The sequence below is a fragment of the Amblyomma mixtum genome, chromosome 2 (assembly GCF_055824585.1).
Source record: "Amblyomma mixtum isolate Tamu chromosome 2, ASM5582458v1, whole genome shotgun sequence".
Taxonomy (NCBI): Eukaryota; Metazoa; Arthropoda; class Arachnida; order Ixodida; family Ixodidae; genus Amblyomma; species Amblyomma mixtum.
Genome location: NC_143013.1, coordinates 140641943 through 140654645, shown reverse-complemented (window position 1 = coordinate 140654645; position 12703 = coordinate 140641943). Strand labels below are relative to the sequence as shown.

Sequence of the window (12703 nt, the reverse complement as noted above, 5' to 3'; positions counted from 1 at the left end):
TGCCCCAATGTATAGCATCTTCTTCGGTCTAGATTGCATTTCACGAGGTTTTCCCATCGAATGCAAAGCTGCAGCCCTCACATCTCCTTCGCGGTTTGTTGCACGACCGCCTAACCTCCTTTCCCACTTAAATTCTTATTGCTACCGATGCCTCGCAGGATCGCGAAAAAGCAGATGTTGCCATTTTTTCATCCACATTGGTTTGGTCTTTTTCTCTCCGTCTTCCTTAGTTCACTCCAATTTATCTGGCCGAATTATTAAGAATAATATCAGCCTACATACATTAGAAACTACCGTTACCCAAATCATGGTTATGACAGGCTCTCCGTCCACCTACACATCATTATCCTCACCCACTCATTCTCGGGCATTACGACTTTGTAAGTACCGGTTCCCGCTCCATCCAAATTCGGTGCGTTTCCTTTGGGTTCTGGGGCACATGGGCTTTTAATCAAATGCGGTTGCAGATGCTTTAGCCATTGCCTCTCCATGCAGCCCAGTAATAGCTGTCCTACCAACCTGTGCATATACAGCTGCGGGGAGATTTCGCAGCTAGGCAATATTTCAGGAATTTGCTGCCTGGGCTCTTACATCACCTCCCGAATATCAGTATCTTTTGCATCCTCGGAGTAGCAAAAACGGACGCTCGCGCGCATTGGAGGTCTCTTTCATGGGTTTGCGTTCCCAGGTTCCTCTGCAAAATTTCTACTTTCAGAGATCCGGTCTGCCGGTTTTCCCGCTGTGGCAGTTTCGTGCCGAACGTTAGGCAATAGATCACTACCTGCTGTTCTGCCACCACTTCTCTTCTTTGAGGAAGTGCCTATTACTAATTCCGTTTCACCCGTGTGGTCTGCCTGTGTCCACTGCGGTGGTGCTTTCCATTGGCGCTTCTTTGCATGGACGAAGCAACAGGAGTGTGCGGTGTGCTGTGCAAAATTTCATTCTAGAAACGCAGTGAGGAATGAAGGTAAAAAAAAAGCAGTAACATTTTTTAACGTGGCGGGAATATAAATCAGCAACATAAAAGAAAGCGGAGCTCCGTTTGTTAAGAGTGTTGTGGTTTGATACCGTCCGGCCAGTCATTGGCTCCGCTACAGTCCGACATCGCCATGCTTACGACTATAGCGATGGGAGCTCTTCACTCTCGCGGCCGCCAGGCTGGGAATGTTTCAAGCGTGACAAGCACTCGCGTGAGGTGGAGAGCGAAGTTTGTCGACACTCGGGGCGATCTGGCCTCGAGCGAGCTGCGCGAGATAGCAGCGCCCTGGTGCAGCCCCAGAGGCGTTCCATTCACTTTTTAGGCAGATAGTGCGTTAACCCTCAAACTGCCAACGAAATTTGCGCGTCGATTCAGCAGCTGACAGTGCAGCCGGGCATGTCATGATGAATCAGTTGGTGTGCAATCAGCCATTCTTAGAAAAAGTATCCGCTGCTTAGATAAAAATGGTAAGAATTTCTAGTAAAATAAATTACAAAGCCTAAAGTACACAACAAGAAAAATATAAAATAATCCTTGCCCGGGGCCAATTTGCTCTTCCGTGAAAACCTGTAGTGGAACTGGTATGTCAGTGAACATCGCGGAGGTTCTTGTCAGCCGTTTCCCGTTTCAAAAAGATTGAGGCATCGCATTCAGATCGTAGTAAAACGGCACATCTTCATTGCGCATTTCCGTTGAGGCAATAACCCGTGTGAATAACCCCAACGCAAAGAAATTCTAATTAACGCCTCACGGTTTGAAATTAACGGTCGGGTACTATTGGCAACTTGTTCTTCGCAGCCAGTCCAGCCGTAATGTATAAAACCCGGTAATTTAGAATTATTGGCGATATCGGGCACATAGATTATAGCCCCACAAATCGTGTGTAAAAGTGTAGTGAGCTCGCGGAGTATATCGAACTTCGATTCCGCCGGTCGTTCGATTTAAGGAATTGAGCGCCGCGCCTCTGCAAGTGACGCTTCTCCAAACGGCGAGCTCTTTTTGACCACTTCTCGCGCGTGAAGTAGTCAACTGCGCGGCCGTGGGCACCTGCCGGCAATGCAAGCGCTGTGAAACCGCCTGGCAAGGTGAACGTCACCTATGTTTGAGGGTTGCCTTGGGCCTCTTGTGCTCGACCTCCACGCCGCGTTCTGCCTTGCTATGAAGCCAGCCTAGCTAACTAAGCCTAACCGAGGCCCTCGCGTGACGCGTTTCATTTGCATTGCTGCTGTCACAAACTTCGGCGCATTTTAGAAACAAAGAAAGAAAAACCGCCGCGCGCACGGCGTCCCGCCGGCGCGAGCCCAACGGGAGAGAGGGAAAGCCCCCGCCGAGCGCGTGCCTCTCTCTCCATCGCCACTGCGTGCGCCGAAGGAATGAGTCATCCACGCCGAAGATTCTCGAACATGCGAGTCGGTTCTTCCGCTGACCGGAGGAAAAGGGCGTAGCCTTGCGTGCACTAAGTCACGTCCCCCTCCTCTGCACTCGGACGTCGGCGACGCCGCCACGACGGCGCCACGCTAGAACACGCTGGAACCTTCGCGAAACGACTCCTGACTCTGACCAATGGGGACGCGCGGCCAGTGAGAAGAGGGAAGGGAGACAGCACTGCAAATACTGCGTGTATGTGCGCGCCTACTTTGGCGCATACAACAAACAGACGTGAGAGCGAGCCTATAAAAGGAGGACGCTGACAGCTATCAGTCAGTCCGGACCGCCGTTTAAGCTTCGGAGAAGCGCGCCCGTTCGACTCCCGCGGAAAACACCACTCGGCCAGCCACGGACCAACGAGGCAACGTTCGCCAGTCTGCGGGACGGCATCGTCGTGGAACTCTGGTCGTCGGACTGCCGCAGTGCCCAGTGAACAAATTGTGTTTTGTTTGTTTACCTCTCTCTCTTGTGTTAGAGCACTTTAGGTGCAATATTGCCTCGGTATTGCATTCTCTCTCTCATTTAACTTTGCACGAGTTGCATCGTTTGTTAATCACTTTGTATGTGCTTGTATTAGTGATTGTGTAATCCTCTGTATCGTATCTTTGCTGCATAAACTTTGTTTTGTTTTGTGAACCTTTGGCTCCGACCCATTCTCTGGCTTGCGACCGGCGAAAGCTGGGCACCAAACGCCCAAAAACCTCTTGTCACTTGGCAGCTGGTCTCCGCTGAGTTTGCCACGCTGAGTCGAGGGCATCTCCTTTGAGTCCGAGACCGCTACCCCCACACGCTCTAAGGGTGTCTGGGAGCTTCCCACGCAAAAGTGCGCGAAGTCTGGGTGACAGCTGCCGAAGACTTTTAATTACCGTTCATTGTGACATTTTAATGTGCCAGTGTTCAATTCGTAGTGTACGGATAACAGAGTTATAGATTGCATTATAAGCAGTGTATAGTGCCAGAGGACCGTCCGCTGCGGTGTCGGTTCCGAGGGAGGGAGTTACACACGCTGGTGGCCGGCATGTCACTGAAAGAAGCGCCTCACTAAAAAGAGTGTCATGTATCCTTGTTTATAGTTTATAGATGACCTTATATGCTGCCAGTTTTAATAACTGGAATTATCTATATATAATAATATTTCGCGAACCTGTTCGAGTTCTATGCATCCAGGTTTGACTCCAAATATTTCTCTGGGGCACATATGCCTGCGATGGCAACCACTCCCTTTCCTTACCAATATGTTTATTCTCTTCTCGGGGTTCTTAATGCCTTCTTCTCTTCACCGAGTTCTCAATCCTCTGTATTTATTTTCCTCCCTGTCCGGGAGGGGCAAGGATGAGACTAGGTAAACTTTAATGAGTACTAGAGTTGTTAGCGATGACATGAGGACGTCCCGACAGGACGACATTGAAAGTAGGGTAGATAAACTAAAGTAGCGTTCTAAAACAGATTTCTAACATGGTAGTCTTTGCTAGGTGATATTTAAAATTTCTTTATGGAACGCATATATGAAAGAGAGTGCCCCTTTTCAGATATCCGGCAGTAATTTACTATGTTGGTCAGCGTTTATAGCAAGCTTATAGCACAACACCACAAATTTAACGTGTGCACATTTCTGTTGGGTTCAACTATTAGCCTTACCTCGCCAATAACACTACGCAATGCTGTTCTTGGTCTTTTCATTGACACCTCTACCTAATTACGCAAGTACACTGCATGTAGAGACAGTTTTGACATCTGTGACTACACGTTGTTTTATTCTGTACTGACAATATTACTGACAATATCCCAACATTGTGGCACTGGTAAGTCTGGAACTGAACCGTATAGCCGATTCATGAAATGCGATTTTTGTCAAGGTGAGATTCTGACGGGGCTTGAGAATGGACCGGACTTCAATTCGTGCGGACACCTGCAGCACCATACTCAGCTCAAAAGTCACTTTTTTCATTTTTATTCTAAAACCATGGCACACGTCCGGAGCGAGCGGCAGTACATTGTTATCGCCTAACCTGAGCAATCAGGCAGCAACAAATGGTCAGCTAGGACATCTGTCCAGCACTGTAACGTGCAACAAACATTTTCGCTCGCAAGCACTGAGCTGCCAATGCAGAATACTATCAGCGTCGAAATGAAGCGCTCTTAGCTGAACTAAAACGCGAACTCAGGAACACAGAAATATTAGCGCTGGAAAGGAAACAGAAGTGGGGAACAAAAAGAATGCTAACTAGTTTACTAGTTAGTAAACTAGTTTACACTTTGAACGTTAGATGTGATAATCAACTACCCATTTATAGAGTGTGCCTCATCTGAGGGCGCTATTATTTCATGGTTGGCACTTCATTTCTTTCGTTTACGTTTCACCGGAAGCTGAAGGCTCGTGAGCCACCTAAAAAAATTAACGAAAAACTGAAAATACTCACCGCCGCGGAGGACGAAAAAGCTATCCCATCGTACGTGAATTTCGCGCAGCTTTTTTCTCGTCCCAGAATTCAGTAGGGTGGTTATATAAGCTGTAAGAGCTAATTAAAACTTTAGTCCAGGGCCAGCTAGATAAAGGAGCGGGGTCCGGCATATTTTTACGAAGTATTATTATTAGGATGTTGTTTTTTTTTCGTTCTTGAATGCGTGCAAGTGGTCGTTTAGTCCACTGAATTGTATTGTAAGTGCAGCTTTATTAATGCGAAAGCGCTATAGGGCTCATCGGCAACGAAACCCGGCGCCCCCTTTGCCAGCAGCAGTGGCCCCAAACAGCCCAGATGACGTCACCGTGGTATCGAAGAAAAATGAAATCCCTCCCGAAGGTGAGGGGAACACAACACTGGGTTTTCAGAATGCTAGGAGAGCAGGCGTTGCTTCTTGACGAACAAAGGTGAGTCTAGAATGTGCGCTCTCTCCTGACTGTATGCTTACGAGCAAGTGTATCATCAGAGAAGAAAAAATACAACATAAAAGTAAAGAGGATACAGAAATAAAGAAACTACTCTTTTGCACTCAAAGCACGTAAGTAGTCTTATGTTCCCACCGGAATTTTTCATTTTCGTCTTTTCTGACGGAAATTGGTTTTTGCAATTTGGTTTTGAGGAAAGGAAATGGCGCAGTATCTGTCTCGTATATCTCGTAGGACACCTGAACCGCGATATAAGTGAAGATATGAAGGAGGGAGTGAGAGAAAAAAGAGGTGCCGTAATGGAGGTATCTGGAATAATTTCCACCACCTGGGGATCTTTAAGGTGCAGTGACGTCGCACAGCACACGGGCGCCTTTTGCCTCCATCGAAAAGCAGTCGCCGGGGTCGGGTTCGAGCCCGGGTACTCACGCTCAGTAGAAGAGCGCCATAACTACTCGAGCAACCGTGGCGGGTGTCCTTTCTTATGCCCAAAATGCCATCATTGGCAGTTTCAAAACGGGTGGTGTCTTTATGAGACCGCATTGTCGGAAAAATAGAGCTACAGCTGGTTTTGTAGCAGCCAGCAATCGCCAAGATTTTCTACCGTTACGAAAATGCTGCGCATGTCGTAAGAACTATTAAACCTAATAAAAATTCATCAACGGCTAGCCTTGCCTCCGGGCTAAATTACTTCTAATGTAGGTTGCAGATTCCGCCTTTTGATTCACCAGAAATCATTAGCGCAGCTAAAATACGGAAAAAAATTATGCTTTATCTCTGTTGAAGGACCTAAAATGTCACCAGACTTGCAACGAACACGAATTTCGGTTGTAGATATTGCAAGCAAGACGAATGAATCATTCTCTAGTAAATTGTTTAGCAGCGGCTACCTTCCAATATCCTTAGTTCTGTTAATGAACGCGCAGACATACAATGTGCTGTTTAAAGCAAATTTCTGGTCCCCAAAGTCCATACCAATTATGGTAAATCGATGTCGTCTTTTCAAGCCATTTCAATTTGGAGCACATTGCCACCCAATCTAAAAACATCAATTTCCTTTCCTGAATTCAAAAACAAGCTCAAAGTATTTTTATTGGAATGCTGATGTGTTATTCTCTTTTTGCTGATGTGTTATATTACCTGCGTTATTGTGATTTTTGACCTTGTTTTTGTGAAGTATTGATTTTATATTTTCTATATTTTGTATTCATCCGCTAACTATGCTGTACCCACTTCTTGTACTAATGATTTATCGAGGGTCCCGGTGCAGTCTTTAACTTTGGGACCCTCGTCTGTACATTTATGATGTCTTGTATATTTTTTGGGGACTAATAAAGCCTAACTTTCTTAAAAAAAAGGGATTTTAAAGTTATTTGCTTTTGTTAAAATATTGCCGACTAGAAAAATCATCAAAGCTAACTTTGTATCCCCGCAGTTACTGCGATGTGAAGCTTACTATTAATTACCTTGTAGCTACTTGCCTTGGTAAACACGTTTGCTTTACTAGACGAAAAGCTCACAAAGTACTTACTCGGAAACAGCAGGGTGTGATAATAAGTGAATGAGTGGAAGTAGTAAGGATGTACGATAGAAAACGAGAAGGGAGCTCATAGGCATTCAATGAGGTCGCTAGAAAAATAAGATTGCTGTGTATTCGCATGCACTCCCAATTTAAACCTAGCAGTTTGCTGGATGTTTAAAAAGAAAGGCCAATAAGTTTTATCCCGCCAGCACTCACCTGAGGGCTGAACATTGTCTGCGAAGTCAAATTTGAACAAACCTTAACCACGGCACAGAGAGCAATGAAAACGAAAATAATACGTACAGTGGTGAGCAGCCTTGTCTAGAACGCTCGGGCGGTGCACTTGCAAACAAATCCAGATTTTGTGGCAGCATCTAGGGTCCAGCTGCAACGCTTGCACGGAAGTAGCGCCAGATATCCTCGTAAACAAAGCAGGCACGAAAACTTTGCCCTGTAATGAGGGGCTGCTCTCTAATTTCGGTTCTTGTTACCAAGTGCGCACTGCTCAAGCGCTCTAGACAAGGCTGCTCACCACTGTACAACGCTGATATCTAGAAAGCGATCAACACGCGTTAGCACTCCAATGCCAGTAGGCGATGTTGGGCCTGGCTATATAGCAGAGTTAATTAAAAGACTAGCGCATAAAACTAGGACAAAGACAGAGAAGGAGACAGGACGAGCGCTCGTCCTGTCTCCTTCTCTGTCTTTGTCCTAGTTTTATGCGCTAGTCTTTTAATTAACTATGTCAAACCAACTAGCCCAGCTTTCCGCCTTGATTATATAGCAGAGATGTCGGTGTCGGGAGATGTCGGGAACGTCAACCGGCTCCTACACTAATTGCTGTCGGTCAGTCATCGGAAGAGGTCTTCCTCTCTCGGGAGCATAAGGTGCATATTCTTTAATAATCTTGTTCATGATGCCTTTGTTCTTACACACGTCCTCCACAGGTAACCAATATCCACCTCAGCTGCCCATGGCTGATGACCACTGACATGTGACGGTAAAAGGCAGGACGGGAAGAGCAGACGCCAAGTACCCTGGGGGAAGGTGGACGTATTTTCTGGATGTTTGGACAATTAAATATCGTTGGGAGAGAGATATTGTAGCCTTGTTTTGAATGATGGTGGCGAGAATGGCGCAAAATTTCATGATTTTGGCAAGCTGCATACGCGACAAACCTTGCTCTGACACATTTCACTGCCCGTCCACCTCAAAAAGCGCGGTTGATTTTACACACACCATTCTGAAATACAACCGACAACTAACATTACTCCCTAGAAGGGTCATCTGAATATGGCACACCGCGAAACGTTTTACACTGGATATATGAATCAGTTTCCAAATGCGGGGCACTAGAAATGCACATTAATTTCCTGAACGACAAATAGCAGGGTCTAATGAGGGAAAGATGTTTATGGAGGGTATCAACAAAGGCGTTTCGCGAACATCAATCTATCCCACACGTAGTCCATATACTGATGTGGGAAATGCTTTGGCCGCCTGCTGCTGCATGAAAATTATATTACATAAAAGTAACTGTTCATTCGAACGCCATATGAACGCTACGAACTCCGTCGATTACACTGACTCGATTTTTTATGTTTTTTTATTTGTGAAGGGCTTCGGTTGCCGCTTTTTCAGTGTAGAAGGATGTTTTGTACAGTAATAAGATGTTAATACCATTGCAATGGGTAATCTTCGAAATTATTTTCTTTAGAGTTGTATAGCTTAAGCTACAACACTGGTTAGCATGAGTGATTCAAACCACATCACTTAGCTCTGAGATCCAGCTTGCCTTGACTAGTAAATATAAAAGCACTCTCTTATAAAGCAAAACCGCGGAGATAGCAGGGGAGGAAAACAAATGCAAAGAGGTTTCACGACAGCTTTACGCACGGCGCTCACCTAGACACATCCAACAAACACCGTTACATTAAAAGACGCGCACTGCGACGAACAGCACACAGACATACACTGATGAGGACACTGCATTGCAATTCAGCTCTCTGTGCTGAAAACACGTTATTGCTACAAAAGTGAGAAACATTCGCTGCGCTAAAATAAATACGTCATTTCCTCTGGGGAAAATCACAGGAGTCCAAGGGGCCAGCATCATTTGTGCGCCCTCCCGACACCACGGATTTTACCAGAGGACTCCGCATTATCAATTCGCGAGAAAAACATTAAGGCAGTCACAAGAGCAGCGCGACAGCAGTTTGAGCACTGTCATCTCCAGGTAGCTGACAGGAGAGCAGGTGGAATGAATGCAACCAGCTTCCGTTCGCTTAAATCCACACCAGCACAACACGAAAACTGTAAGCGCCTTGAGCAGGACATCCCCGAACGTTTGCCAGGAACTCAGTTGAGTCATGCAGAAAACTTGAGCCGCACGCATTGTGTAGTGTGTCGCGTGAGGTCAAGCTGCAGCATCCCAACTCTGCTTTGATTTTTCTTGTCCCTTGCAGAACGAATGGTGAGGGACATAGTCCAAGCGTCCCATGGCGGTGTGACTGCGGGCCAAGTTCTGTGCGAACACAGCAGACGTTAGAAGTCATGCACGAATCCACGTAGTAAGGTTAAACACGTAGGCACGGGTTTGCATAGCTTGATGCATCCGCTCACACATGTTAATGAGCTGTCGGAGCAGAGCTGAACATCTTCCCAATTTCATTCTCTGGTTCAATTGCAGTACAAGCGCAAACAGAACTCCATGGCATAATACATTTTTTTTTAAATTTTATTTGCACATTTAATGGGCCCACAATAACAACAAAATATCCTTGAAGAACGGTAACGTGCAAACTTAGGAAAAAGACGTTAGACGTCAAATTTTTTGTTTACCTTATGCAGAAAAAATGTACCATGATTTAGGAGTATTTATAGGAGACCTTCAGGCGCGTTTTCTCTTTACTTTCTCAAAATCACTTCCCCAAGGGAAGTGATTTCACGTTTCACTCTTCAGATATGGGTATATGCCCTGAGACACCGTGTATGCCTCTCAAAGTTCGCAGGCGTGAAACCAGCAACATCAATTGAAACTCTGCACCGAGAGCTCAGGTAATTGTTTCTTCTTTAGGGAAAGTGGCACGCTATGGTGGCTTAATTGCAGACACATGACTCACATACCACCTATCACTGGCTGTGGACACAGCAATGTGAAACTGGAGTCCTAGGCCACCTTTTGCGATCGACGGGTTTCGACGGACGATTCGCGGAGCGCACCGCACTGGCAGGTCCAGTCAGTACACATGGAGGGTGCTGTCTACGCCAATTGAGGCAGGAGGTGATGTGTTTCTTCTGGACGATGGACGAGCAACACCACGCTGAGACGGCTGCCGACGGGCCAGTCGACGCCTCAGCTTGGCCATGTTGTCCAAGATGAGCTCGTTTTTCGGGTCCAGAGAGAGGGCGGCTTGGTAGTGGTGGAAAGCGCCCCAATAGTCACCCTGAACGGGACGGGAAAAGCACAAGTATTTCCAGAATATGCACTCACGCAAGCACTCACCAATTTTTTTTTTGTTCTCAGTAGATAGAGGGGTCTGCAACTACTAGCAGATACATCATGTTTTATACTTGGCGAATATATCTAGGAGCTTTCGACAAATTCAACTGTCTTCTTTATATATATATGTCCACTCATATTTCGGCCGACGTCCAAAACCCAAGCAGTATTTTCGGTGCATTCGCAGTTATAAAGTAAAATGAATGAAGTGAAGGCATTTATTAAAAGATCTCACGTGTAGATCATTAGTAAGGTGTAACAGATCTAGAGCCAGACGAAATCGAGCCTTTGCAAGTAGTTGTCGAAGTTCGCACAAACATAGCGCCCCTTTGGCGCAATTTGTTGCCGACGACGGCTCTGGCACTTGTTTGTTGTTTGTTTCTTGGAGACAGAATTTTCCGTTCCTCCTCTGGCATTTTCTGTCACGATCGTGCCCCTTTAACCAGTCGGACATCTTGATATGGCCTTATGGTAATGTAACACAAATATGAGATTACTGGCACAACACTGCGCATCACGGCGCATAGTAACGCCGTGCAGCAGCATCTCTTTCCGCTTGAGCGAGTTGCACAAAGAACTATTCTTTGAAGCTCCCCTCCGTCAATCTCGTCGATACGATTTTTTTCTTTTACTGAAAACGTCCCGCAAAAGCGTGTCGTTGTACTTCCTAGATTGATTCATATGCATGGAAGTGAACACACTTTTACCACAACAGATGTATACGCGCAGGCACGCATCTTACATCAAAAGTAAGTTAGAGCACGTAATACTGGTATTTTATGTGGGACTAATTATTCAAGTGGTTGGCGTGGGCTATGAGAGGCCGCGTTGTCGAAGGCTCCGGATGAATTGACGCCACCAGAAGTGTTTTAACGTGCGCTTACAACACACTGGTCAAAGGCATCTGGACATTTGGCCCTCGTCTAAATGCCGCCGCCGCGGCGAGGATTCGTTCCCGTGTTTTTTCGGGTCAACAAGCGAACGCAACAGTAGCGGAACCACTGCTGCAGGGCACACAACCATGGCTCCAAAAATTTAATCGCTTCAAAATAAGAAAACTGTTCATTCCATTTGACTATTTTGACTAACCTCTAGGTGTCTGATCACAGCCAGGTTGAGATGCGCATGAGCCAGATCCGGATCCAGCCGTATAGCCATCAAATAGCTCTGAAAATGCGAAAACACAATTGAATGCACAGAGGGGTTTATTTTTGTGCCATGAATAGGAAGTATTTTTGCTTACAGGCGCGAAACACCCACATACACAAGGAAGGCAGAGGGGACTGAGTGCCACTCACAACTGCTTTATTTGGAGGCAAATGGCACAACGATATAGCCGTCGTTAACGAAAGGAACACTACCATGTTTCGTTTCAAGTTTAATATGATAGCAATGCGCGAAATAGTTTTTCTCGGTCTTAGACAAACCTATAGATGTGTTGGTGACGCATATGCGTTATTTCTTTCCAATCAAAAAAGCTTGAAATAAATATCTAGCTTTCATATCTTTACTTGTTGACAGTTTTACTTGCTTACTTGTTGACAAGAGGGTGACGGGCAGGATCTTGTATGCTTGGGTAAATATGTGCCTTCTTTAGCTTGCTCAACTTTTCTTTCGTGCTCCCTGATTCGCTTGTTAACGCAGTGTCCGGTTTGCTCTATATAGGAGCGGCCGCACGAGAGAGGGATTTCACATCCCACCCCGTCGGCGCATACCGCAAATGGTCGCCCATGCTTGGTGACGCAAATTCTTTCATCGTTTCTTCTTCTTCCGTTAGGATAGCAAAGGCTTCCGAGCTATTTACGGGCTGAAAAGACAAGCGGCACACCATGTCTACTCGCGACCTTCTTTAAACTGTGGGCCAACTTGTGCATGTAGGGCATCACCACAGGTCTCACCACCTCTTTTCGAGGTACGTCTGTCCCAACTTTCCCTGCCTTTCTCTTCACGTCGAAAGCTTGCTACAGAAATTTGTTCTTACTTTCAAGCTTACCACTATTCCGTGAAAGTTATTGTCTCGAATTTCCATTTTTTTCATATTTCTCACTTCTAGCACAGATATCCAAGCGTTTACGACCGTCCTTTCACCGCTACGCCTCCCTGAGAATTCCGCGTCCGCCTCTGAGCCGAACTGGTGAAAGTGTAAGCGCACGCATGTTAGCCACAACACTACATCATACCTCTGCTGACGAGTTCAGGTCATCAATGTCCTTGAGAATGTCACCGTGGTCAGCGTGTATCTTGGCGCAAGACCGGTCATCGATAGCGCATAGCTTGAGAGCCTTGAGGATGTGCTCTATAGCCTGGAATATTAAACCGAAATAGGCAGACACATTGAATGGCTCTTAATCACAGCGCGACTAGTGTGTCTGAAGCATTTTAGAC

At 46.0% G+C, this 12703-nt stretch overlaps 1 protein-coding gene across 1 annotated transcript in view; it reads right to left on the bottom strand.

Annotated features, from left to right (window-relative positions):
- Positions 1-8025: 8025 nt before the first annotated feature.
- LOC149361094 (protein O-mannosyl-transferase TMTC1-like) overlaps positions 8026-12703 on the bottom strand; it is a 261151-nt gene continuing 256473 nt past the window's right edge. Inside the window, exons 18-20 of the mRNA XM_089572587.1 lie at positions 12499-12621; positions 11408-11485; positions 8026-10262 (exon numbers count right to left, since the gene is read on the bottom strand). Of these exons, the coding sequence (XP_089428713.1) occupies positions 10056-10262; positions 11408-11485; positions 12499-12621 (408 nt within the window). The 3' untranslated portion in view covers positions 8026-10055. The remainder of the gene's footprint in view (positions 10263-11407; positions 11486-12498; positions 12622-12703) is intronic.